Source organism: Mustela erminea, chromosome 4, assembly GCF_009829155.1.
Source record: "Mustela erminea isolate mMusErm1 chromosome 4, mMusErm1.Pri, whole genome shotgun sequence".
NCBI classification, from domain to species: Eukaryota; Metazoa; Chordata; class Mammalia; order Carnivora; family Mustelidae; genus Mustela; species Mustela erminea.
Genome location: NC_045617.1, coordinates 55,683,496 through 55,709,538, shown reverse-complemented (window position 1 = coordinate 55,709,538; position 26,043 = coordinate 55,683,496). Strand labels below are relative to the sequence as shown.

Below are 26,043 nucleotides of genomic sequence, written 5' to 3'. Positions count from 1 at the left end.
AGTTAGCATCCAAATAAAAATCTGAGGCATAGAAAGAAGCCAGAAAGTATAATGCAAAATGAAGAGAATTCAGTCATTAGAATCAGACTCTGAAATGGCACAGGTGATAGATTTAGTAGGCAAGGATATTAAAACAAATATTACTAAATAGGTTCTATGTGCTACAGGAGGTAAGTGAAAGTATAAACATGTTGAAAAGAGTTTTTCAATTCTTCTTGTCCTAAGTGGAACTTCTAGAGATGAAAAAAAGAAAATGTCTGAGGTAAAAAAAAATACTCTGGATTGGTTTACCAAAAGATTTGATCTTGCAGAAGAAAAGATAATGAAGTTGAAGATACAGCAGTGAAACTGCTCAATATGAAAGATGGGAGATAAGGAGCAGAATATCAGTGAACTGTGCTTCAACTTCAAGCAGACTAATCTATGTGTAATAGTTCCAGAAGAAAGAGCATGGACAGCAAGTGTATTTGAAGAAATAATGATGCAGATATTTCCAAATTTGATGTCAACTACAAACCCTATAATAGATATAGATATCCCAGAAGTTCTGTGAACTGAAAGCAGAAGGAAAATGAAAGAAAGCTATGTAAAAGCACATATTTCAGTTGCTTAAAACTAGAATTAGTGGTACAGGACATTTTAAAGGCAACCAGAGGTTGTGGGAAGGGAACACATTAAATACAGAGGAACAATGGTTTCCTTACAAACAGTGCAAGCCAGAACACAGTAGAACAATACCTTTATAGTACTGAAAGAAAAAATTGTCAACCTAGCATTTTATATTCAGCAAAACTATCTTTTCAAAACAAAAGGAAAATGCTTTACACACATCAAAAACTCAAAGAATTCATCACTTACAGACCTTCACTGCAAGACATACTCAAAAGTTTTTCATGCAGCAGCAAGTGATATAAATGGAAATATGGGTCTACTCAAAGGAATAAAGGATACAAGAAATGGTAGATATGTAGGTAGATATAAAAGTTTTTAAATTTTTTTATTCTCTTTAAGAGGTTATTATGCAAGTCAAAAATGATAAAAATGCTTTGTAGGATTTCTGACATGCAGAAATAAAATGCAGATGACAGTAGCACAAAGGTCAGGAGACAGAATCTTTTTGCAAGTTATTATATTCTACCTGCAGTGTTACGATATTACTTGAAGGTGAAGTTTGATAGGATAAAGATACATGCTATAAATACTAAAGGAAATACCAGTGCAACAACAGTAACCTAGATAGTTAAGCCAAAGAGGAATATAAAATGAAATTTAAAAAATTTTCAATCCAAAAGGAGACAGAAGAGAAAAGGAGGAACAAAGAACAGATGGGGGAAATAGAAAAAAAAATAACAGAGCGACAGATTTAGACCCAGCTATGTCAGTAATCATATTAAATGCAGTCCTTTGAATACCCCCAAATAAATGGCAAAGATTGTCAAATTAGATCACAAAGGAAGATCAAACTCTACACTATTAAAAACCCACTTTAAATGTAAAGACCCAGAAGTGTTAGCAAAAAGATGGAAAAGTAATGTTAGCACCAAATTACAAGAGTGCTGAAATGGCTGTATTAGTATCAACAAAGTAGATAGCCAGGTGTGCTCCTCAACACCAGAACACCATTCTTTTCAAGGACACATAAAATATTCACCAAAACAGAACATAGTTTGTGCCATAAAATCAATCATAATTTTAGAAATATTGAAATCATTAAAATTATATTCATTTACTCTAATAGAATTAAAAATAATAAGATAGATGAAAAAACTACAAATATTTGAAAGTGAAACAATATACTTTAAAATGACCCATGGATCAAAGAAGAAAGAAAAAATGAGAAACTATTTTACACTGAAAAGAAAAAGGTGAAAATAGAAACATATTAAAGTCCATGAAATGCTGCTAGAGATTCAGTAAAACATTGTTAATGTTAGGAAACAAGAAGTGTCTCAAATCAATGGCCTCAGCTTCCATCATGAGAAACAAGAAGAGCAAATTAAATCCAGAGTAAGCTGTGGAATTGAAATAACCAATCAATGAAATAGATAGCATAAAAACAACAGAGAAAATTGGTAAAATCCTCATTTTGTGGAGATCGATAAAATGGGTAAACAGCCACAGTGACAAAAAGAAAAGACACAAATTACCATAATAGGCATGTAAAAGGAGATTATTACTTCAATTCTACAGAAATGCAGAGATTGGTAAGGAAATATGTGCAGTTTCATACCAATGATTTCAATGTAAATGATGTGGCCAAATGCCTTGAAAGACACCAAATTCTTTGAAAGTTCTATATCTCCTTCTAGGAGAAATAGTTAATCTGAGTAGCTTTATGTCTATTAAAGAATTTGAATTTTTAATGAAAATGTTTCCCATGAAGAAAACTCTGGGTTCGTAGGGCTTACTGGTAAATTTTACCAAATAGTACTCACTGTACCCAAACTCCTTCCAAAAATGGAGGAGGGTATACTACCCATTTCATCCTGTGAGGGCCTCATTATTTTCATACCAAAACCTGACAAATTATAAGAAAGCTTCAGATTAATAAACATATCCAGTAGAGATGCAAAGTCATAAAACATTAATAAATAGTAACATAGTGACTACATTTAAATAATAGTGCTGTGGATGTAAGATCTAACTTCTAAATTGACTTTTCTAAGGTAAACTGAGTGAAAATTTCTGGCTATATTTCCATGAGTTCATGCTATTTTATGTGCTTATTTCATATAAAAATGCTTTATATTTGATTCTTAATGCAGATTGCCAAGTGTATAATTTTAGACATTGAAGAAAAGATTATAATTCTCACCAGTGAAGGTTAAAACTTTAAGACCTTCACAAAATACCACCCCACACCTTCCTTCCCCCAATATTTACTTCCTATCAGTGGTGTATTACTTCAGTCATATTCATTTTTATCACACTGGGGCAAATAAATAGCATTGTGATATCAATTTTGAACATTTCTAATACAAAAACGTTCTTGGTGCAGTTTTAGTTGTTCATTTGGTTTTTTGAAGGTGATTTAGATGGGTGGGAGTAATGGAAGCAGAAATTCATCTTTACTCTAAGCTTTTTGTTGCTTTGTGTAACCATAGTACTTTTCAAATTGACACACTCACCTGGTTTTATGTCTAAATGGTAGACTTTGAGTGTGCTTGGGGTAGTATTCCTAATTTTCTACAGATGTTTTCTGCATGGAATATCTATATAGAATTATATTAATCTATATAGAATTCTATTTCTTCAATGACATTTCATTCCTTTTAGGCTATCAATAGTATTAAGATACTAGTACTCTTAGTATAGTAGCTAATGTGTTGGCAGAAATGAAATATACCATTATTGATGTTTTAAGAGTAATTTAGTACTTATCAAACTATTTTAAAGGTTATTCTTTGTCATGTCTGGAGTTGATCCGTGACTTTTGTATTCTGGTTTCATGTTGTTTTTTCCTGGTAGACTAAGAAGCTACAGATAGAAATAAAGGTATACAAAAAAAAAAAATAGTTTATACATTGCTAGCCCTGTGAGTACATTTATCTTAAGAATGTCAGTCTTCTAAAAAAGAATATTGAAATAGTATGTTTGTAACTCACAATATTGGAATCAGTAAGAGCTTTTTAAAAATTACATTTCACCCTATAGACACTCATTGAAACACTTACTCCTTTAAGGTCGTCTTTTCAATGCTTAGAAAGCTGCTGTTATTAAGACAGCTTATTTTCTGTTTATTTATCTCTCTTACACACACACACACACACACACACACACACACACACGCTCACATGCACACACTCCCCAAAGATAAAATAATGCTTAGAAGAATGAATAATTTGTTTGGATTCTTAAAATAGCTAAGATAGTTTCATTTTGGTTTATTTTTAATGGAAATGGCAGTGTTTTCAATTTATGCCTGTTAACATCTTTAGAGAAGCTATAAATCACTTACTATCCAACTCAATCATTTTACAAAAATATATTATTCTATGATTATCTTACTCAATTAAACAATATTACTGTTGCATCCCTTCTACAATGGAAATAATAATAAAATGTTAATAAGTTAAAATATTAGGACCAAAGTTGTACAATTTGATGTATTATACATATATATATAAAATAATTCATCCAATACTATAAACATTCACTTTATTATTCGATAACATGAGAATAATAAAAGTAGTGTTTTCAGTATTTCCTTCCCATATGTTTGTAAGCATTGTAATTTAAAATCAAAATCTGTATTATAAAATTTTTTTCTTTTGTCATTTCAGTGACATCTTCTAAGGTTTTAGGAATAGTAATTATACTAGCAGTCAATGCTGCTTTACAATATAATATTAAGATCTTATTTTCTGGAGGAAAAGGGATTATTTTTGGTGTCAGTCTGCTAAATATTTATCAGTTTATAATGTAGGAATAGCTGGACTAAGATTTACGTACAACTCTTACTGTGAAATGATTCTAATCATACTGATCAGTTTACACAACAAGTAAATAGGGAATTTATCTAATTTCCTCAGTATTTTGAGTTAGTGAGTGTAAAATTTGATAGGTAAATAGCTAGCCTGTTATCTTTCCAGGAAGTATTCTTAAAGATGGTCTCTTAATTGGTAAGAATAGCACAAAACATCATATGTACTACTTTTGCCAAAGCCAAATAATTAGATATCACAGTTTTAAAAAATGTTTCAGAGTAGGCAGTCCTCATGCTATTCTTTTAATTTTCACAGATGAGAATACTGTCACACTGTTATTCCATTAACTGCCTCATGTACTGCAATATAGTGAAGAGATCTTGTCAGATACTGCATCTTATAAATAATTTTTTTAGATATGTATATACTGCTCCTGTGGCTTATGTCAGTGGCTATATCATCTTCCCTCCCTTTTCTTGACATTTTTTTCTCTACCCTGAATTCATCGTGTTTCTCTACAACTTTTGTATGTCACTGATTTATTATGTTAGTTTCCATCCATTTCATCCTTGATCTCTCCTGTTTCCCTTCATCTGTATCTGTAGTCTCCCATTTTTAAAAAATCAAGTAACCTCTTAAGAATCTTCTGGAAATTGCATATCTTGGAAAAATAAGCCAATTTATGTACAAAATTCCTCAACCCCAGTTGATACTACTACATACTTCGTATCTCATGTTGTCTCCCATGAATTATTCAGTTTTGCTCCTAACCCACCTTCCGATTGTAAAGGTGTTCAGGTTTGGTTAGTTAGATTTACTTTTCCCATTTTGTTTACATAAATTTCTACTTCATTTTCTGAAAAGGACTAAAGAAAAAGTAAAACTGCATGTTTTATACATATATAGTTTGTATGTGGTGTATATTATACACATATACTTTATACATAGACGTAATGCTACATATGTACTACTTAAGTGTGTATCAGTATATATACTTACCAATATAGTATACTTAGATAATATATACATATAATACAAACATAAATAGCATATGTGTAGTATTACATGCAGTGGTATTAAAGAGGCTATTGGAAAAAAGTGGTATCTTGTATGAACTTGGATTCATATTTAGAAAATTGCGGAAGTAATTGAAAAAATCATGTATATTTATTTCAGTGCAAAAGTTCGTATTTGGTTATTCTTTTGTGGAGTATTTTCTGGCATTTGTTTCTCTTTGTTATCCAAAATAATTGTGAACCACTGGTCCCTGTAATTAGTACTTATTTTTGGAATAGTTAATAATTTAATACCATCTTTAAATTAAATGATACTTTTTTAAAAAAATATTTTATTTATTTATTGGACAGAGAGAGAGAGAGAGATCACAAGTAGGCAGAGAGGCAGGCAGAGAGAGAGAGGAGGAAGCAGGCTCCCCGCTGAGCAGAGAGCCCGATGTGGGACTCGATCCCAGGACCCTGAGATCATGACCTGAGCCGAAGGCAGCGGCTTAACCCCTGAGCCACCCAGGCGCCCCTAAATGGTACTTTTAAACAAAGATGTATATGATTTTCTTTAGCAAAGTAAGAATAGTGATTCTCTGTAAATATTATATATTTAGGTATATGATATGCATTTATATTTATGATAAAATTAGAATGTTTTTATTTATATATTTCAGACAACACTGAAGATCTCTCTTGTATTTTCCTTATCACTTAAAAAAAAATTTAAAAGCTTTGTAAAGCTCCTTAGCTCAACTACTATTTTACAGAAATAATTTCATCTGCTAAGGCTATTAAGGGATGATTTTCAGATTGAGTTTATGGAATGTCATGTGTATCATGGAATAAGCTTTTTTTTTTTTTTTTAAAGATTTTATTTATTTATCAGAGAGAGAGAGGGAGAGAGCGAGCACAGGCAGACAGAATGGCAGGCAGAGACAGAGGGAGAAGCAGGCTCCCTGCTGAGCAAGCAGCCCGATGTGGGACTCGATCCCAGGACGCTGGGATCATGACCTGAGCCGAAGGCAGCTGCTTAACCAACTGAGCAACCCAGGCGTCCCTGGAATAAGCTTTTTACTGTTGTAAGCTTTTATTTAGGGGGCACTTGAGGGGCACAGTCAATTAAGCTTCTGACTCTTCATTACAGCTTAGGTCATGATCTCAGGGTTTTAAGATCAGGCCCCATGTTGGGCTCCAGACTCAGTACAGAGTCTGCTTGAGATTCTCTCTCCCTCTCCCCTTTTCCTGTGTGCTCGCTCACTCTCTCTCAAATAAATTGATAAATCTTTAAAATAAAAGATTAGGGGTGCCTGGGTGGCTAAGTCGATTAAGCAACTGCCTTCAGCTCAGGTCATGATCTCAGGGTCCTGGGATGGAGCCCAGCATCAGGCTCCCCAGCTCAGTAGGGAGTGTGCTTTTCCTTCTACCCTTCACTCTGCCTTTTCTCAAATAAATAAAATCTTTAAAGAAAAGTGTTCTGTTTAATGCAGCCAGTTTTTCTGATGAGATATTGGTTGTTAATTACATGGTAATTTATGTTTAGGTATAGTTTATTCTAAGAATCTATAAGAATACATTCTGTTTTTCTGAGCTCATTAATAATTCACATATCACTGTTATATCATTCTTATGCTGGCTTAAGGAATAAAGTAAAAATAATTTAAAATAGTGCCAGTACATATTAAATCTCATTTGCATTAAAGAGGGTTGTGGAATGTTAAGTTAATGTGTTGACTTCAGCTTAGGAAATACGAAAAAGTTAGCTTTGCGCAGTGGCAGTATCGTAGCCAATGAGGAAATACGAAAAAGTTTGAAGTGAAAATTATAATACCGATTGTGTATAGCTTGGTTTTTAGATTGTTGTTTCTAAAAGTGGAATTCTTCACTCCTCTTATATAGGCTATTCACTCTGTTGCTTGGCATCATGAGGGAAAACAATTTATTTGCAGTCATTCAGATGGTACCTTGACTATATGGAATGTGAGGTCTCCAGCCAAGCCTATACAGACAATCACTCCACATGGTAAGAACATATCCCTTTTGAACACTACATAAATTGTGATGTACAACAAACTATTTTGAGTTTGCATTTGGATTTTTTTTGAGAATGAGTTTTCTTTCATTTTGAGGAAATTAAAAATATGTATACATATAGTAATGAAATGAATAACAACCAGGTAACAAAAATCTCTATATTTACAATTGAAATTTCAAATTTGAACTTTGAGAAAATAAATGGTACATTATATTCTGAATATTACTTGCCCAGTAGTCCAGAAAGTAAGTAATTTTGTGAATGTTAACAGGACTTACTTTAAGCCTTTGTCATCTTAAAGTTATCAATTGCAGAGTTGCTAATACACACACACACAAACACACACATACAAAGTGTGTGGAAACACTTTGAACTCTACAGAGGTAATTTTATGCATTGAAGTATTATGTCAAGGGTGCCCAAGATCACCACAGGTTTAATGATTTACTAAAAAGACTCACAGGACTCCGCAAAAGGACGAAGAGCAAAATCAGCAAAGGAAAACGGTACATAGGATGAAGTCTGGAGGAAGCCAGGCTCAAGCTTCCAATGGTCCTTTCCCAGTAGAGTGACACAAGACATGCTTACTTCCTCTAGCAATGAGTTATTACCAGATGTGTGAACTGTTGTCTATCATAGAAGTTCATTTGAGCCCAGGAGCCCAGAGCTTTTATTGGAATCAGGCCATAGGCACTATCTGCTTATAGCATGCATCAGAATTTCAGATGTCCAGCGGAAACCAGGGATTCATCATGAATTATTTTGTTCATATGAACAACTTAGGCACAGTATGCCACCCTCATCAGTCTGGGAATGGTGGAAACCATCTCGAAAGCCAGTTACCAGGTGCCAACCAAGAGCAAACTTTGCAAGCCATCCTTTCCTGGGATAGCGGTCTCAAGCTTGCTTATTCTTTTCTGTGCAAGAGCTATTTATAAAACTTCTGAGGTTTAATTAGGGTGTTCATGAACAGATTATGAAGACCTTTCTTGAGTTTTGGATGAAGTTTAGGAATTTGCATTTCTTTATTAATCTACATTCTCCAACCACCCTAAGAGACTCTTAACCAGTGGATTTTGAGAGATTAAAGGAACTATTCTTTACATTTAGTCTATTGAAGATTATCCTTGTGGTATTGCTCATATTTCATTATTTGCTTTAAAATTATCAGGACCCACTTAAAAAAAGTATAGGTCCATTCTGAATTATTGCAATGTAAAAAATAAATAATAAAATTAAAATATTTATCTGTCTGTGGCAGGATAGGTTTTTAGAGTTGTTTGTTTTTTTAAGAAAACAATAATTCATAAAGCCACACATTGTAGTATACTTTATCATTGCTGTGTGGTAGCAATCATCTGGAAAAGCCCTTATTTTAAATTTGCTATGGGTCTATTATGCATGCATCCAGAGGATAGATAGCCCTTATGACTGAGGTTCCAGTTCTTCTTTAATATATTTTCATTCTTTATTCATTCTTGGTGATACACCTGAAAATTACCACAAATTTTTGGATTTCCTAAGCCCTCTGAACCTAAGAATCCTGAAAACCAAAAAAGATGATTAGTCTTAAAACTTTGATTTCAAATTCAGAGAAAATGAACCAGTATCAAAGGCAGTAGAAATATACAACATTGGCTTTGTAGTTTTAAGTCTGTCAAAATTTTTATCTTTTTTTTTAAATAAGAATGGCACTTTTTTCTTTTGAATCATTTGAGAGTAAGCTGTTGACATACTGCCCAGTCACCCCAAAATATTCTAGTATCTGTTTTTTTCATTTTATTTTATTTTTAAAAATTTTTTATTTCTTTTCAGTGTAACAGTATTCATTGTTTTTGCACCATACCCAGTGCTCCAGGCAATCCGTGCCCTCTATAATACCCACCAGCTGGTTCCTTCAACCTCCCACTCCTCGCCCCTTCAAAACCCTCAGATTGTTTTTTCAGAGCCCATAGTCTCTCATGGTTCACCTCCCCTTCCAATTTCCCTCAACTCCCTTCTCCTCTCCATCTCCCCTTGTCCTCCATGTTAGTCGTTATGCTCCACAAATAAGTGAAACCATATGATAATTGACTCTCTCTGCTTGACTTATTTCACTCAGCATAATCTCTTCCAGTCCCATCCATATTGCTTCAAAAGTTGGGTATTCATTCTTTCTGATGGAGGCATAATACTCTATAGTGTATATGGACCACATCTTCCTTATCCATTCGTCCATTGAAGGGCATCTTGATTCTTTCCACAGTTTGGCGACCGTTGCCATTGCTGCTGTGAACATTGTGGTACAGATGGCCCTTCTTTTCACTTCGTCTGTATCTTTGGGGTAAATACCCAGTAGTGCAATTGCAGGGTCATAGGGAAGCTCTATTTTTAATTTCTTGAGGAATCTCCACACTGTTCTCCAAAGTGGCTGCACCAACTTGCATTCCCACCAACAGTGTAAGAGGATTCCCCTTTCTCCACATCCCCTCCAACACATGTTGTTTCCTGTCTTGCTAATTTTGTCCATTCTAACTGGTGTAAGGTGGTATCTCAATGTGGTTTTAATTTGAATCTCCCTGATGGCTAGTGATGATGAACATTTTGTGTCTGATAGCCATTTGTATGTCTTCATTGGAGAAGAGTCTGTTCATGTCTTCTGCCCATTTTTTATATGATTGTATGTTTTGTGTGTGTTGAGTTTGAAGAGTTCTTTATAGATCTATAAGGAACTCCAGTATCTATTTTTTACAAATAAGAACATTGTCCTGTGTCACCCAAGTTTTACCTTTTATCAAAAGGGTCTATATGCAGATTACATTTAGTTGTCATGTTTCAAACTGAAGCAGTTCTTGAGCCTTTTCTTGATTTTCATAGCTGACAATTTTTGAATATTCTAGGTCAATTATTTTATAGAATGTGCCCACATTTGGTTTTGTCTGATAGTTTTTCATGCGTAGATTCAGGTTTGGAATATCCTAAAGCGTTTGATGGATTCTTTTTGCTGCCTCTCAAGTGGAACTTGTGTTTGATTTGTCCAAATTGATGGCATCTTATACCTTGATCCTTTGATCCCTTGATTAAACTTCTGTCTGTTAGATCTCTCTATTATTATGTTCTTTTCCTTTGAAATTAATAACTTTTTCATTTGTATTTGTAATCAGTAAATATTAGGATTTGAAGGAAGTATTTTGAGACTCTATCAACACACTCTTCCTCCTCAAAGTTTTATTCTCTTTTTTTAGTACCTGTTGTTTCTTGGGTGAGTTAATTTTATTGTGGTAGTTGCCATATGATAAATTTTCTATTTAATCTTGATCCCTTTTTATATCAAAATCTTAGATCTTTGGGAGTAAACTTTGAGAAATGGCATAAGTAAGTTTCTACAAAGTTAATGGTATCTCAGCAAAAGAGGGTCACTAGCTAAAATTATTTTCAAACAAACAAGACAAAGAATATTTGATTTAGTATTTTTTTTTCAAAATTAGAATCCAAACAAAATATAATAAGTGTTTTTTCTGTGGCAGGTGTTAAGTAGGATGGCATTTATTGCATATTATAGCAGCCTAAAAATGTAGATGATCAGATGTACTGTTTATTTATAAAATATGAATTATTTTTGATAGTAGTAATGTTTACTGCTTATTTTTAGTGGTAGGTAACCTACCAAAGTTAAATTTATGTTCATAGCTGTTTTCAGTGACAAAACTAAATGGATTTTTACACCTTAAAGTATAAAAATGTGTTTTTCATGCCATGGCAAGGTGTCCTTTAGTCCATATATAACCATACTTTATGGTATATAATTTTGGTATACTATATGTCTGCTTTGATGGATTCAAATTTAGGGTTATTTTCTCATTACTGTCTTCTGTTGTGGTCTCTTGCTTTTACTTTGTGGCAGTTATGGTAAATTACTTTAAATATACTAGACTTAAAATTTTTTTATTTTGCTTTTTTTCTTATTTAAGTCCATTTAATGGTTGTTTTAAGTATCTTCTTAAAAAACATTTGTAAGTTAAAAAAAGAAAAAGCATTATGAGTATTAAACCTTGATAGCTAGGAACTGATTGTACTTTAAGACTCCTACCAGTACTTCATTATGTGATGTTTTGTGTTAAGAATAGTATAAGATGTCCTTGAATAATCTGTTTGGAAGACATAATATTACATCAGCCTAACATGGGGTTTTAAAGTCAGAAGACTTGTGGTCAAGCCCTGGGTCCGTAATCTCTGGGTCTGTGACCTTTGGGAAGTCAGTTAACTTTTCTGAACTTCAGCCTTCTCATCTATAAATGGAGAAGATAATTAAATTTAGTCTTTTCGTGTGGTTTTTATGGAGATGATTTATTCAACAAATATTGGATCTACCATGTAACAGGCACTGTTGTACATCCTGGATGAAACAAGCAAAATGTAAGTGAAAGTGTCTGAAAATTATGATATGCTATATGTATATGATCATAATAAATATAAATCTGGGTATGTTATTTATTTGGTAGGATATGGCTGAAAGATTGTTAGAGTAGTATTCCCCGAAATATTTTCACATATGAATTTTTCTTATATTAATGAGTTTTTTGGTGAAAAGCCATGTTATAGTTAGAGATTTGGAAATGCTGAATTAAAGTTGAGCATTTTCTTCAGCATAAGATGTCTTCACTTTTAATGTGTACCATGAATTTCTAAGAGGGAGGATATACATATATATCATATATGTATGATATATATGCATACACACACATACATAAATATTATATATACTGGTTTATATATGCACTTATTTTATGTGGCTTTTCACAAATTTATTTGACTTTAATATCCTTTATTTAGAGAACATCTTGTGTTTCTCCAGTGCTCTATGAAATACACTTTGAGAAATGATGGCCTTGAACTGTAAATGAATCATAAGACAGTTCTCCAGATTGGTTAGCTATGTTCAGTTTATCCTTGGATGACATCTTTCATTGCTTAAGTTGTTTGATAGCAAACTCTTATTTTGAGGGGCAGAGCAGTTTTCTAGATAGTGATGATAAAATAGCCAGAAAAGAAAAATAATTTGATTCATTTAAGATAATTTTTGATATAATGTTGGATAATTTTACAATGCATAGAAAAATGGTTGATATACTTCTTCAGAAATTTTTCTTCTGTGTGTCTGAAGTCCTTAACAGATGATTTTTTTACTAACTAAAATAGTGATAGGTCCCTTTAATCTGGTTTTTAAGAATATCAGAGAACATTTTCCTTGCAATGAGACAACCTGGAATGTAACTCTAGCTTTGCTATGTGTGGATATACTTAATGGGGTTAATTACTATTCTCTGGGACTTTAGTTTCATCATCTGTAAAATGGCAGGATTGAACAAGGTGATTTTTAAGGTATAAACAGTTTTATGAATATGTAGAAATTAAGCAGGATTTATTCCCTCTATTGACTGCAAGGTCATTTCATCTTGGTGGGCTGAAATTTTGTATTTCTGTGTGGTAAGTGTAGGGGAGAGTTTTGCTTTTCTCTTTTGGACTTGTTTCTCTTCCTCTGACAAACTTTCATAATTTAGGAGGGAAGAACTTGATAGTCCTGGCATGGCTCTTAACTACCCTGAAGCAGTCATCATAGTTCAGTGATTTGCTGGCTCAGGGCACCACAGGATCTCAGGATCTTCCCTGTAACTCTGGGTATGTGTGTTTCAGAGTACAATTTTTCTGATTGTCATCTTCACCAACATCAGCTGATTCTCAAAAGAAATGGAGGTGGTAGATGATAAAAATCAGTAGATGTCCATTTTAGGAAATGACAATTTAAAATTTAGTTTCTGGAGCTTATTCATCAGTATGATCGGTCTACTTACATATTAAGGAGTAAATAGGATTGTGGAACTTTAACTCTATTAAGTGTCACTGAAGAAAATATTTTACTTAAGTTAAAAGTCAGTGTAATATTTTATGGATGTGACATTCAAAAATTTCTGTTAATCTACTTTTAATATTCACCTGAGCATAAAACATTCAATGAATAATAAAACCATATTGCAGTTCTTTTTATATAGTTCATTGCAAAGTTTTCCCTCTGTTTGTGAATTTGAAAAGACTTATTACTGGACTCTATAGAACATATGCAAATAAAACTTTTATTTAAAGGCAGAGGATATCCTGCAGCAGGAGAAACAATGCAGGTGCATTCTGAGAGGCATCCCACATGCAGGCTCCCACAGGCCCATATATACAAGGATTGTGCTGAGTCTTCAGCTCCAGCCACCAAGATCTAGCTTCTGAGGAACTCAGTTTACCCTTTCAGAGATCAAGCCAATCTTGTCACACTAGTTAGGTTAGTTGCCAACCACTGGTAAAATGGTTACACTGGGGGTCACTGGGGGAGTTTTGGGAGTTTGGGACCTTGAAAAAGCATATCATAAATCCTACTGCCCTTGGCCAGGAGTCAAAAAACCGGGTATTCAGGTGTCTCTAGTCCAGCTCTACATCAACTCGGTCTTCATACTTACTAAAGAAGAACACCCTCCTCTCCTCATTTTGTTCTAGTATTATTAACAATGTCATTCTCCAGTTAGAATGATTTTATTTTCTAGAACATCACAGTTCAATAGAAATATAATGCAAACGCCATGTGTAATTGTAAATTTACTAATAACTATATGAATAGCAGTTTAAAAACATAAAATTAGTTTTAATAATAAATGTTTAACTCAAAATATCATTTAAACATATAATCAACTTATAAATTTGAGATATTTCACATCCTTTTTTTGTACTCTTTAAAATCTACTGTGTACTTTATACTTATGCCACATCTTGGACCAGCCACATTTTAAGTGCTCTGTAGCCATGTGTGAGTGGTGGCTACCATACTGGATAGATGCTCTAGGCTGAAAACCTAATTGCTGTGTAACAACTGTATCAGTTAGAAAATGTGTTCTACATTCTAAATATCAAAATTAAAACCAAAGGAAACACTTGTTTTTGTCAGTGATCCTCAGTCATTTTTAATGCATGTTCATTCATTCATTCATTCATTCAGTAGACATTTATTGAGCACCCCCTATTTACCAGAGATTAAATACTGGAAATATATTCCCCTTGAAGAACTCAGATTCCAGTGAATGAAAATTATCTATAACGGATTACTAAAATACATATTATAAGTGCTGATAAAGGCATACACAATATGCTATGGAAACAGAATTAATTGTTTTTTGGACGAAGGGTGTAGGACGATTTCACAAATCCAAGTTATATGAGCTTGGTCTTAAAGGATGAATGGGGTGTGATAAGATGGGAAAGAGCAGAGCAAAGTTATTTTAGTCAGAAGATACAAAGACATAATCAAAAGCAGGATGTTCTTGGAAAACTGCTAATAGTTTAAAATGGCCAGAGTTAAAAATACCTTTAGGCAAGCTGCAGGAAACAAAGACAGAACTGCATATGGAGGCAAGAATATATATTGTAGTATGCTTAAGAGTTTGGATTTCATGATGGAGACCTAAATGATTTTACAATGAGAAACATTAAATTTATATTTTGGAAATATTACTTTGATGGTTGTGCATTAGGTGAACTGGGGACAGAAGTGGGAGACCAATTAGGAAGATTTTTAAACAATAAATGAAGATTTCAGTTGTGACAGCAAATGGGAAGAAATGGACTTACATTAATACAGTTCTGCAATTTAATCAATAGTACTGAGGCCAATTTTTTATGGCTGGGTGGTTTACAGGAATGGGAAGCAGGGCATAGTAAAAGATAAATCAGATGTGACTTGGAGGTTTATATGATTTATTAAGTTGTTTTATAATTTACCAGCTCTTTTCAACAATTTATCAAAGTAGTTCACAGGTATTTGAACAAGAACCACAGGTTCTTGAATAAGCACAGGTTCTTGCTGCTCAGATGACACAGCAAGTCAGAAGTAAAATGACAGCTGGTGGTGAAATCAGGTGATCTTCTAAACATCCTTTAATTTACTTACATGTCCTTTGTAAAAATCTTAGCAAGGTCCTTATTACTTAATTTGATTTAGAAAATGGTTAGTCTAGGATTACAGATGTATAAATTTGCCTTTCTGGAATGTAAACAATTATTGGTGACATAATTTAAGAAATTGGAGTTGGAAAAAAATCACATTATGCCAATCAAAAGGACTCATTATTTTCCAAGCAAGATTCATGAAGAAAGATTATTATAAAAACTGCAAAATTTTTTTACTTACAGAAATAATAAACCTACTCAGTTAGCATCCTTGTAGGGGGTGGTGAAGAAAGTTTACTTATAAAGAAATAGAAATTAGACTGGCTTTAAACTTTATTCTTAATTTGAATACTGGTTGTAGGAGAGGAACATAGAAGAATATTGAGCAAGACAGAAGCTAAGATTTTTGCACCTAGCCAGGTTTTATGTACAATATGTAAGCTCAAAACTTATAAAAATTTGGTAGATATACCATGTAATGTTCTTCTTTAAAAATTGTTCTAGCCACTGGAAGATCAGTGGTGAATATTGAAATAAGTTAAATTGAGTTATAACTGAATAATTGTTTACTTCATGAAGCAAAATGCATACAAAGAATAACTTTTGGAAATAAATGTAAAAATTTGTGTCTGTAATTTAAGTTCTATCAGTCTGACACTCCCATTAGAGCTTTGGGTTGGTAGAAGAATAAAGGCCTGATGCTGGCCTCCAGAGCAACCATTTAAATTCTTTATTGAAAGCTCATGTATTTCTGAGCAGATTAAAATAGTGATTGAAATTCTGCATTCCTTCTACAATGCGAGGGACTCCTTTTCCGATTTAGGCCTCCTTTTTTCCTACCTTTCTTTTTTTCTCAGTTTCCACCCCTTTCCCCTCTCCCCCAACAAACCAGCAATCCTCTTCAGTTCCTTGGTTTGGTGTTTGACTTACTCTGTCACTAGCCACTGGATTTCTGTAAATTAAGATGCTAATTTAATTAGAGGTTCAAGTTTCATTGCTTTGTCATTTCTTACACAATGGGAAAGAGATGATCCCCTAGTATCTTGAGGCAGGATTAGATGCCCTTGTAAGTTGACAGGGCTGATTTCTAAAAATGTAATGTAATAAAGGTGATACACTGTATTAGTGGGGAAAGAAATAATGGTTCAACAAATAGTGCTGCCAGGTGCATACTTCTATCACAGCTCTTCATATTGTGCATTTTAAATATGTGCACTTTATTGTCCAGCAATTGCAGCTCAATAGAACTATAAAAATAGCTTTGAAATTATTAGAGGAAAAATATCTTCCCTGTGCCAAAATATACTTCAGAAAATAATTAAATGTAATAGGTAAAACTATAGAGCAATTTTAAGAAATTAAAAAAAAATTTATATGATTTTGATGTGGGAAAGAGCTTCTCAATAAGCTTGAAACCAAGGAGGGGAATGATAAAAAGGGCTGGTAGCTTTTTTCATACATATTATTCATAAATGGAATCATATCTTACCAGTTCCTTCTCCCTCAGCCTTCCCCCATGTTAGCAACCCAGTGACTAGGTACAGTATGTCAAAAAACTTACAGGTGTTCTTCAAAAATATATTTCTAAAATTATATATATATATGTACACACATATGTAATTATGAGGAGTTTTGCCATTATTTTGCATAAAATGGAATTATATTAATCTTTCTTGTATGTTTTCTTAATCCACTCTACTTGAGAATAGTCCCTTCATGTCATCTGGCATAGCTCTAATTCCTTCATTTTAATGGTCATGTAATAGCCAGTTTTGTTCCCAGTTTTTCACAAAGTATTCCTCCCTTCCAACATAATCAGTATTCACTTTATTTTCAGTTCTTGATCACTATAAGTTAGGCTGTCATTACCATCTTGTATATATTTGATAGGCGTTGGTCCTTTTGTTTCTGTGAAATAAATGCTTACGAATGAATGGCTTTTCCTAAGAATTAGAGTTTTAAGTATGCCTGTTTTTAATTAATATTCTCAGACTACCTTCCGGAGAGACTGTATCCTATTTCTTTCTGTCATGTACGTGTACCTCTTTGGCAGTGATCCTGCCAGCAGTAGGTATTATAGCCCATTTTACTTTCTGTATTTTACTTTTTTTTTTTTTTTTAACTTCCTCTTTTCTCAAGGTTTCAGAGTCAACCAGAGAGGAGTGACTGGGGCTTTCTTCTTTCTCAGGTATTTTCTGGGCATGCACATGACCTTGCACATGTGTGCAACCTTTTAGTCCCGAAGCGTGCTCAGTTTTTCAGGATTTACTTTTAATTCTTGATCAGGCTCTTATTTGACTCACCTAAAACCACAGCCTTAGGCAGTTGTGATATGCCAGCAGATTGCTGTTATTTCTGTGATGCCCCGGAAGTGTGAGACCTTCTATCCCTCTGAGCTGATGTCTGTGTCAAATGAAATTGCCACGACACCCTGGGAATAGAGGTTTCCAGGGAACTGCATTGGGACAAAATTTTGATTGTGATCTTAGGGAAACTGGTTTTAATGGAATTGCAAAAAAAAAAAAAAAAAAAAAAATTCAGCACTGATTAGTTCACTGATACTTTTGGATTTTCATGTCTGCCTAGCCTCCTAGCTGGGGAATGAGGAAGGTGGGAATAACCCTTATCAGAATGTTCTAGCCCTCCCTGTCTTAACTAAAGTTTAGTCATTTCTATTGCGTAGACAATGTTCCACTTGTTTTGTGGCTTCAGTTTATTTCCAGGGTTCTGAAGTGATTAACTTTAGTTGTGCTAGTATTTCAGTTTTTGTGGGAGAGGTCCTTTTGGGTTCACAGAGGTCCTTACTTTGTCATTCTGGAAGTCCCATTTCTTTTCCTAATTTTTTTCACTATTCATAGGTAGTGAGTCCACTGTGTAAACTCAAGTCACTTTGTGCAAATCAAAGAAAAGCTGTTCGAACTCTAATTACATTGAATTTATGAATTAATTTTAGAAGAATTGACATTTTAGGATTTTAAGTTTTCTCAACTGGAAACACGATTTTGATGACTTAAAGGTATTCTAGTGTGCAGTTTAACATTTTTCTAAGAATTCAGTCATAAATGACACTAGGAATGATGTTTATAACATATGATGGATACAGTATTAATGAGCTTTGAATATAAAATTTATTTTTAAATGTAAAGAAGATAACATACAAGCATAGGTAAAGAACATAAATTATTTTTAAAAGAAGACGTACAGATGACTAGAACGTTGAAGAATATTCTAGAGATTAAAACAATACAAATTAAAAGTAGACACCCTTTCTGATTAAAAACAAACAAAATAGCGTTGTTTGGGAAGAATGTGGCAAACTGTGGTCTTAAACAACTAATGGAAGTATGAATTGGTACAGTGTGTTTGGAATACAGTTTGACCTAGAAACCCCTTTCCCTAAGAATTACGCCTAAGGAAAAATCATTAATTTACTCACTTATTAGTTACTGAGCACCCACCGATATGTCAAACAATACTTGTCACCAGGGATACATCAATAGAAAGCGCACATACACTTAAAAAACGTTTGCTTTCACAGAATTTACATTCTTCTTGGTGAGTCAAACAGCAAACAATGAAATTTTAAACAAAAGTTTATTAGATTGAGCTATCTGTATTATGGGAGGTGGGGGGAAGCTGGGAAAGAAGTATTGGGATAGGGGCATGTGTCTGGGATCTCCAAAAATAAGATATTAATATTGAGAATGATCTCTGAAAATGGAAGATAGGTTTTATTTTCTTTATATTTTTCTGAGTTGTTTCTACAATGATCATGTCGGAAATAGCAGGAATCAAAAATTTTTTCTAAAATAATATATAGAGGTTGGTTTATTTTAGCGTTCTTTTTGGACATTACAATAGATGGATTTTACTTTAGGAGAATACATATAAATGAAGTTATTAGCATAGGTTTTAATTTTGCAACTGTCACACTTGGGTGAAAACATGTTTATATTTGATTTTCTCAAATCTAGCTATTTTAAAACTTGAATTCATTTAGAAAATTAAAATTCTGCTTGCTTATCTGTAATTAGGAACATTGGAAAGGCTATCAATATATTTTGCAAGAATTTTGTCACATGAATGTTATTACTAAATTATTCTTACTTTTAAGCACTGAATTTCAAACAGTAGATTTACTTGGTTATTTTAAATATTTTATATTAAAATACTTCTTTTCAAAATCATTTAAAAATTTTTATGATGTATTTCATTTTACTTTCATTTTATATATAAATTATCAATATAAGAATTTAGAATAACTTAGAATTCTAGAATTTAATGCAGGAAAATATATTTTAGGAAAACAATTAAAGGATGGGAAGAAGCCAGAACCCTGCAAACCTATCCTCAAGGTGGAATTCAAAACGACTAGATCTGGGTAAGATTTTACTTCATTGCCAATATTCATTGTATATAATTACTCAATAGCACTAAAGGCTCTTTTATCATTATGTTGTAATACCTACTTTAGAATTGTCTAGCTCAGTCTTAAAATTTTATGCATTCTTTATTTAACAAAAAAACTAAAATTGATAAGTTTAGAATAAAGTATTTCTTTGTATTCTCTTTGTCTTTACTAGTTTGTAACATATTTTGGAAACTTAGAGTAATCTTTCTTGTCAAATGTTATACATTCTGTTAGTCTTAAATGGTGTTTATTCATTACTGAAAATTGTGGAATAAGCAGTGAAAAGTACTTAAAGCTTAACCCATTTATGATATATATGTTAATTATGAAAGTTAGATGTATTCTTCAAAAATTAAATATCATAAGAATATTTGACAATTACAAAAATACATACAGTTTAATATTAAAGGAAGTTTGTCAGTTTGTATTTTATATTTTTTATATGTACCAAATGGTTAAAAATATAATAAAGGAAAAAAATTATAAATATTTCTTTAAATATGCCACATTCCATTAACCCCTAAAAAATGCCTTTTATTTGTGTTCTAGTTCCTGGGGAAAGTGTGTGTTTTTATTTACTACAGCTGTGTAAGAGAGTGAATTTACTTAGTATATATAGTGCATTGATTCCCAGACTGGGTCTTTGGCTAGTAGCATTAGCTGAGAACTTGTTAGAAATTCAAAATCTCAGACTCTACTCCAGACCTTCTGAATCAGATACTCTACCCTTGGCTGGAGCCAACTGATCTGTGTTTTAATTAGACCCACAGGAGATTCTGATACATGGAAGTTTAGAACCACTGATATATGTTTTTATATACCAGTTTATGACCACTGCTTGTTAAAACTGGCTTACTTCCCTTTGTAATTTGCCATTCTTCTAATCATAATCATTTCAGCCCTATTCTCATTTGAGAAAAGTCAGTAAGCTAAAGAATTGTTAAGATTGCTATTATTTGTCCTTGATCCTCATTAGCTGCCTTCTGGCATTCAAAAGATGTACTGTGTTCCAAAAAGAGGTTGAATGAACTCCGAAAGGAATGGCATCTGTTTAATTGACTGTGGCACCCTCACTGTGTGACCTTTGGCATAGAGTTACTTGATGTGACAAAACTGTGCTTCAGTTTTGTCAGTTATGACATGAATATGATAATATGTCAGAAGGTCATTGTGATGACTTAAGTAAGACAGTCATATATTGAAAATATTTTACAGAGTTTCTGGTACATAATAAACTTTCCATCAGTAGTTGCTCTTACTGTAAATTCCTACTGCCAATTTTTTTTTTTTTCTTTTTGCCATAATTTGTTGTATGGCAAAGGAATGTAAGTAGGAAAAGCAATCACCGGCAAGAGGGGAAAAAAAGTATGTGGGAAGAACCAGAAAAAATGTTTCTAGTTTATAATGAAGTATCAAATGAATTGTCTAAACATTTAAATTAACAGTGCTTATTGTCTTCTGAATTATCTGTTCATTTTAACAAATACTGATTGGCAACAAAGATTAAAGTCCAGGGAAGTTCTTTATTTTTTTTCCCCTCTCTGTGATTTACCTATTCCTGGTTTTGATTTTTATAAAGGATAACACTTACGTTTTCAGTTTCTTCAGGATGGCAGCAATATTTTTTCTTCCATAAGATCAGACATGAAAAAAAGAAGTCTAGCTCTTTTGCATGCATTTGAAGATACTTGTGTATATACTTGTGTACATACAAGTGTGTGTATGTGTGTGTGTAGATACTTTTAAATAGATCAATAGGATCACTCTCTGAGAACATTCTTCACCAGCTTTCCAACTTCTTTTTCACCTGGGTTAGGACATGCAGTAAATTAAAAGGTTCTTCTTTCACCAGGGCCTTTTACCTTGTAACTGTTTCCTAGAATTCCAATGTGTAGCCAATGTTGAGAACTACTGCACCCCTCATTGCACCTATAGCAGAATCACCCTCTATTAAATAAGTTAGTCACCTCTCACCTTTTTCTATTCCTAGCAAGTGTCTTGAGCAGGTGCCAGCTAAAGGGATTCAGGTTGGCAGCAGGGAATGTTGGCAAATTGCCAGATTTGCCTTCCTTCCATTCTCAAGATCTTCTGTGTTTTCTTTTCTTTTCTTTCTTTTTTCTTTTTTTTTTTTTTTAAACCAAGAAATCATTCTAGGCAGAAAGATTCCCTTTTGTCCTTTATAGCTTAGCAATAATATCACTGCTTTGAGGATGTTTTGGCCATGTTACCTAGGTTGGGTCCCCAGTAATACAGTCTGAAAGTATGCTATGTGTTTCCTTTCTAGAATTTGTACTTGTCACTGATAATGAAATTATTTGTTAAATGTATGCCTTCCCCTTTAAATATTAGCTCAGTGAAAGCATGGGACATACCTGTCTCACTTCTATTTGTCCTTGCATAGTGTTACTGAATATAAGGAAGAAGAACATAAGCTGGTGTTTAGAAAAGTGTAACCATGAAGAATTGGCTGTTATAGGTAACGATAACATAATTTAACTCTGAGGGAAAGGTACACTCTGTCAAAAAATCGAATCGAGATTTGTGTCTTTTATTTTCTAGTAAATAAAAGCATGTATTACATTGGGAGAGACCATATTTTTTCTTTACATAGTGAATAGTAACAATATAATTAATACAGCATTTTAAAAGCACTTTTATTAAAGATAGAGAACTATTCTTCATATGGCCAGTTCTTAATAAAAAGTCAAAAGTTAAATGTTAAGTCAGTTCTGTTGCAGTTGGTTTTTTGAAAAACTGGTGTGACCCAAGTGTGAAGTGCTGCAGCCAGTGGTGCTTGAGCAAAGTGAATAAGAGTGAACTCTGGAGCTGGCCCACCTGGGACTGATCCTTCTTTAACTACCTGCTCATTGTGCCATCTTGGGCAAATCGACTGAACTTTCTCTGTGTGTTTCTTTATCTGTAAGATGAGAATAATGATAATAGTATCTACCTCGAAGAGTAGTTAAGAAGATTAAGCAAATACATGAAGCCCTTGGAACATACTCTTTCATCCAGTTGTCTCACATATCACTAGTCTCAAAACAGCATTTGATAACCCCTGACAAACGTCAGCTTTTCCCTGGTTTTCCTTTCACAGATTGATGTGCAAGTTGCAAGGTTGACAAGACTATAACTATAGAACCTCACTAATATCCTTCTGTAGATTGAGAATTTTCTTATTCTATGACTTAGTGCAGCATTTATTTATTTATTTGACACCCAATGTTACATTAGTTTTGGTAGTACAAATGCAACAATTCTGTGCTTTGTGCTGTGCTCACCATAGTTGTTACTACCGTCTGTCACCATACAACACTATTATAATACCATTGACTGTATTCCATATGCAGTATCTTTCATCTCTGTGACTTATTCATTCTGTCACTGGAAGTCTATAATGCCTGCTCCCCTTGACCCATTTTACCTATTCCCTCACCCCTGATACTTTGTTTGTTTTTAAATAGTAGATAGTGGTCATCTATAAGTGGGTTGTGAAAATATTTTTGTTGGTTGAGACATCAGTTTTTAACTTCTAGACTAGAATAAGAAATAGAGTATACTGCACATTTTAAGGTTAAATATTGGTTCATGAAACTTGTCCAATTGTATGTACTAATATGTCTGTATACTGTATCATGAAGTAAAGTATACTTCTTACGATGAGTCATAATTATCTTATTTGAGAACTCCTGATTTAGTGAAAATAACTAAGAGTTTGGGTTCTTGGACTTAGGTTCAAATCCCAGTTCTGCCACCACAACGACTCTGTTGTCTTTGGCAAGTTGCTTAACATCACTGAACTTCTGTCCTTACCTCAGTGAAATAGGGATGGTAATTTCCACTTAGTAAAATTGTTGTAAAGACTTGAAAGAAAAATATGTGTTTGGCATGTGGTAGATGTTTGGTAAATTGTAGTCCTTTATCCCTCTCCTTCTACCTTTTCACTTCACCATTAGACTACATAGGAAGTTACAGGCAGGGCCAAATTTTCAACAAGAATCAACTCAGGAAAGGTTCAAGTTTTCAAACAGGTATTCACTTGTACTCCTTAGAGTTTTACACAATGAGCATTAGAAGTTAATCTCTCTCTTTCTTTTTTTTTTCCCCCCCAATTTTACTCATTTAAGAGAACACACGAGCAGAGAAGGGGCAGAGGTAGAGGGAGAAAAAAAAATTCTTTTTTAAGATTTTATCTATTTAATACAGAGAGAGAGATTACAAGTAGGCAGAAAGGCAGGCAGGGAGTAGGGGAAGCAGATTCTGTGCTGAGCAGAGATCCTGATGTGGGGCTCGATCCCAGGACCTTGAGATCATGACCTGAGCCGAAGGCAGAGGCTTAACCCACTGAGCCACCCAGGCGCCCCTAGAGGGAGAAAATCTTAAGCGGTCTCTGCACTGAGAAGAGAGCCCTACATGGGGCTTGATCCCACAGCCCTGAGATCATGATCTGAGCCAAAACCAAGAGTCAGACACTCAACTGACTGAGCCACCCAGGCACCCCGGAAGTTAGTGTCTTTTAAGAAATGGGCTACCATTCAAAGAATTACCAGTTTTGGGGGGGAACATCTATGTTTGGAAACCTAAAATTGAATGTTATCACAGTTAAAAATGGCAGTTTACTCACATTTGGAGAACCATGTCTATGATTTAATTTACTCCCTTTCCTTATAACACATACTATGGCAAACTATTTGTGTATAGGGCCAGAGAATAAATATTTCAGGCTTTTCAAGCTGTTCAGGTCTCAACTGGCAGCTATCCAGTTCTGCTATTATAGCCCAGAAGCAGCCATAGACAACTCAGAAATGAAAGAATACAACTGTGTTCTAATAAAACCTTCTTTATAGATACTGAAATCTGAATTTCCTTTAATTTTCATGTATTATAAAATATTCTTTTGTGTATTTTTTTCAACTATTTAAAAATGTAAAAATCATTTTTAGTTTGCAGGCCATACCATACAAAAACAGGCAACGGGCACTAGTTTGCTGACTCCACCCACCCCGGCCTCATATGCACACATGTACATGCATGATATATCTGTTTATCTGTAAGCAGATTTGAGCCCCCTCAAATGTGGTGCCTGAATTTGTTTTCAACTAGTTTAGTAGATGATTTTTTTTTAAGATTTTATTTATTTGACAGAGAGAAAGATCACAGGTAGACAGAGAGAGAGAGGGGGAAGCAGGCTCCCTGCTGAGCAGAGAGCCCGTTGCAGGGCTCGATCCCACGACCCTGAGATCATGACCTGAGCCGAAAGCAGAGGCTTAACCCACTGAGCCACCCAGGCACCCCAGTAGATGATTTTTTAAATTTCATATGTACACTAAAAGCTGTAGGTGGATTGCCTATATAAGAATATGAAAAAAACACAGGGGCACCTGGATGGCTCAGTCAGCTAAGCATCTGACTCTTGATTTTGGCTCAGGTCATGATCCTTAGGGTTGTGAGGTTGAGCCCCACCCATGCTGGGCTTCGTGCAGGGTGATTCTCTCTTTTTCTGTATCCCCCTAACCCGCTCCTCCCCTGCTGGCACACAAAACATGTGCGCACACTCTCACACTCTCTCTCTCAAAAAAAATATTTTTTTGAAAAAACCGAAACAGACTAATAAAAACTCAGGATACATTTATAATACTCTAGTTCTGAAAATATCTAAAAGTTTATTTCAGTAACATCCACAAACTTGCTACCAGTGAGTTTTCCCAACTGCTACTAGAAGTGTATCCATTGAGAGAACCCTAACTTTCTGAAGCCCCAAAACAAACTCCCTCATGCAAAAAGATTTTTTCCCCCTGAATGCAAGTCTTGCTCTTAGTTTTTCTTTCTCAACTCTAGATTTTTCTTAAATAACTGTGTCTATGCAATAATCCATAGTAACACTTATGCTGTGCTTACTGTTTGCCAGACACTATTCTAGGTACTTTATACATCTTAATTTATTTAATCTTAGGAAGCATTCTATGAGGCAGGTATTACTACCTTTGGCATATAGATGAGGAAACTGAAACGAAGACATTGAGTAACTTGCCCAAAGTCATACAGGCCACAAGTGGAAGGCCCCAGATTTAATTAAGTCTGTACTCTTACTTTACTTCCTTTTTAATGAAACCTACTCTCTGTTCACATTAACCACCAAGCCCCAAGATCATATAATACCTGCAGATCTCCCAGCAACAATTGCTTTGCTAACCTGTCTGATAAAAC

General features: G+C 33.9%; 1 protein-coding gene across 1 annotated transcript in view; it reads left to right on the top strand.

Annotated features, from left to right (window-relative positions):
• Nucleotides 1-26,043, top strand: part of STXBP5 (syntaxin binding protein 5) — a 175,268-nt gene that overhangs the window by 58,711 nt on the left and 90,514 nt on the right. Inside the window, 2 exon segments of the mRNA XM_032339296.1 lie at nucleotides 7,328-7,451; nucleotides 19,728-19,806. Coding sequence (XP_032195187.1) covers nucleotides 7,328-7,451; nucleotides 19,728-19,806 — 203 coding nt within the window.